At 40.5% G+C, this 2,003-nt stretch overlaps 1 protein-coding gene across 1 annotated transcript in view; it reads left to right on the forward strand.

Moving 5' to 3' along the window:
• LOC106338978 overlaps window positions 1-1,912 on the forward strand; it is a 6,830-nt gene extending 4,918 nt beyond the window's left edge. Inside the window, exons 4-5 of the mRNA XM_013777826.1 lie at window positions 322-761; window positions 1,175-1,912. Coding sequence (XP_013633280.1) covers window positions 322-761; window positions 1,175-1,912 — 1,178 coding nt within the window. The remainder of the gene's footprint in view (window positions 1-321; window positions 762-1,174) is intronic.
• The last annotated feature ends 91 nt before the right edge of the window (window positions 1,913-2,003 follow it).

Below are 2,003 nucleotides of genomic sequence, written 5' to 3' on the forward strand. Positions count from 1 at the left end.
TGCTTGATCTTCATTCTTGCTAGATTAGGCACATCATTGTCTAGCCATAGATGGGGGTGAGTGTTGTAAAGTTTGATTTGGGAGTTTGAGAAAATGGAAGGAAAAGAGTGAACTCTTGTGCTTAATTGGCTAGTCTTTATGGGATAAGTAGAGAAACTTCTAGTTCAGTTTATGAAAAGTCTTGGCCCCCGAAAAAAAAAAAATAAATAAATAAAAAAAAAGAAAAAGAGAAAGAAAAAGAAAAAAAAAAAAGAAAGAAAGAAAGGGGGCTAGCAAAACTGTTTAGAGCTATATAAGTTTTGTTTTGAAGTTGAGAAAAAGGACAAGACTATAGCTACACTCAGCCTTCTTCATCAGACGAGTTTGAAGCTGATCTCTACGCGGATGAAGGTGAGAGTAGCTACACAATTGCAGAGGCGGATCAGTACTCACCGGAACCTGAGGCTGATGAAGGAATCCCGAGGACATGCTATTGCGGTAGTGAGCCTGTTGTTGCAACGTCGTACACTCCTAAAGATCCAGGAAGGAGGTACTTCTCCTGCGACAACGTTGACGATGGAGACTGCCACATCTGGAAATGGTGGGATGTGGCGATTCAAGAAGAGCTTGGTGAAATGCAGACACAACTTAGGATGCTCAAGGATCAATTCTTTGAGAGTGATCAGAAGGTGGCTAAGCTAGAGAAGATCATAGGTGTGTTAACTAAGAAGAAATCAGTGGTTAAATATGGGTTTGCAAAGGGAGTTTGTCTACTGGTCTTGGTAATACTGGTCATCGTAATGGGCTGGTAAGTTTCATTCCTTATTTAGATAATATCTTTGACACCAAATTAAAATTTTTAACTGTTTTATCTTATGTCTTTCAAGGAAGAGCTTCGGAGATTATCTGTTTTTTGCTTAGAGTATTAGATGTTATTCTCTGTGAAAAAAACAAAACATTTAAACTGAAACTCTTTTTCTTAAATGCTTACCTTCCTAACTCAGATTTGATAGGATATTAAACGTTATCACACTGGTACTTGTTTACTTTCTGTGTTACTAGTAGAGAACTTATTAGATTTGATTGGTGATAAATGCTAGTTTAGAGCTTTCTATCTGCCTAACTACTTAGTTTTAATTGGCTTTAAATTTTTCTTTCTTTCTATCGCTTACTTAAGTGTCTGTGTTGCTAATAGAGTAACACAAACCATCATCTAAACAAGAATACAAGAACAGGGTTTGTTAATCTAATGTATAGTCAATCTTCAGTTGACCTTGAGTCACCCGAACCTGCTTGGTTCGGTAGCCAAGGTCCTGATGAGTATGGTTTCCACCCTAGTGTCGAGTCTTCTGTCCAGCCTAGTGTCGAGTCTTCTGTCCAGCCTAGTGTCGAGTTTGCTAGAAAAGTGCGGAGGAAATGGTCTCTGATTGAGGATAAAATCCTCATTGGTGCGTGGCTTAACACCAGTAAAGACCCCATAGTCAGCTGTGACCAGAAAGCTGAACGTTTCTGGAAGAGAATTGTTGACTACTACAACGCAAGCCCTCAACTGGTTGGGACAGTACCTAGAGAGCTTCGTCCAGCCAAGCAGAGGTGGGCTAGGATTAATGAGCAAGTCTGTAAGTTCGTAGGATGCTATGATGCGGCGTTGAGGGGGCAGAGAAGTGGTCAGAATGATGATGATGTGATGAAAGCTGCCCTCGACTCATTCTTCAACATTTACGAGCACAAGTTCAGCCTCGAACATGCGTGGAGTGAGCTGAGGCATGACCAGAAATGGTGCAAGACCTATATGGTTAAAGACGGTGGGAAGGAGAAGCGCAAACAAGTGGTTGACGTTGATACAGAAGATGAAGTATCCGAACCTGAAGCCAGACCAGTTGGTGTGAAAGCTGCTAAAGCTGCTTGTAAGAGGAAGAAGAATGGCAAATAAGAAGAGATGTCACAGCTACAGGCCATCATGGAAATGAAAGGAAAACTCTCTAAACAAAAAATTCTTGAACGTTTACTTGCCAAAAAAGATC

This window comes from Brassica oleracea, chromosome C4 (genome assembly GCF_000695525.1).
Source record: "Brassica oleracea var. oleracea cultivar TO1000 chromosome C4, BOL, whole genome shotgun sequence".
Lineage (NCBI taxonomy): Eukaryota > Viridiplantae > Streptophyta > Magnoliopsida > Brassicales > Brassicaceae > Brassica > Brassica oleracea.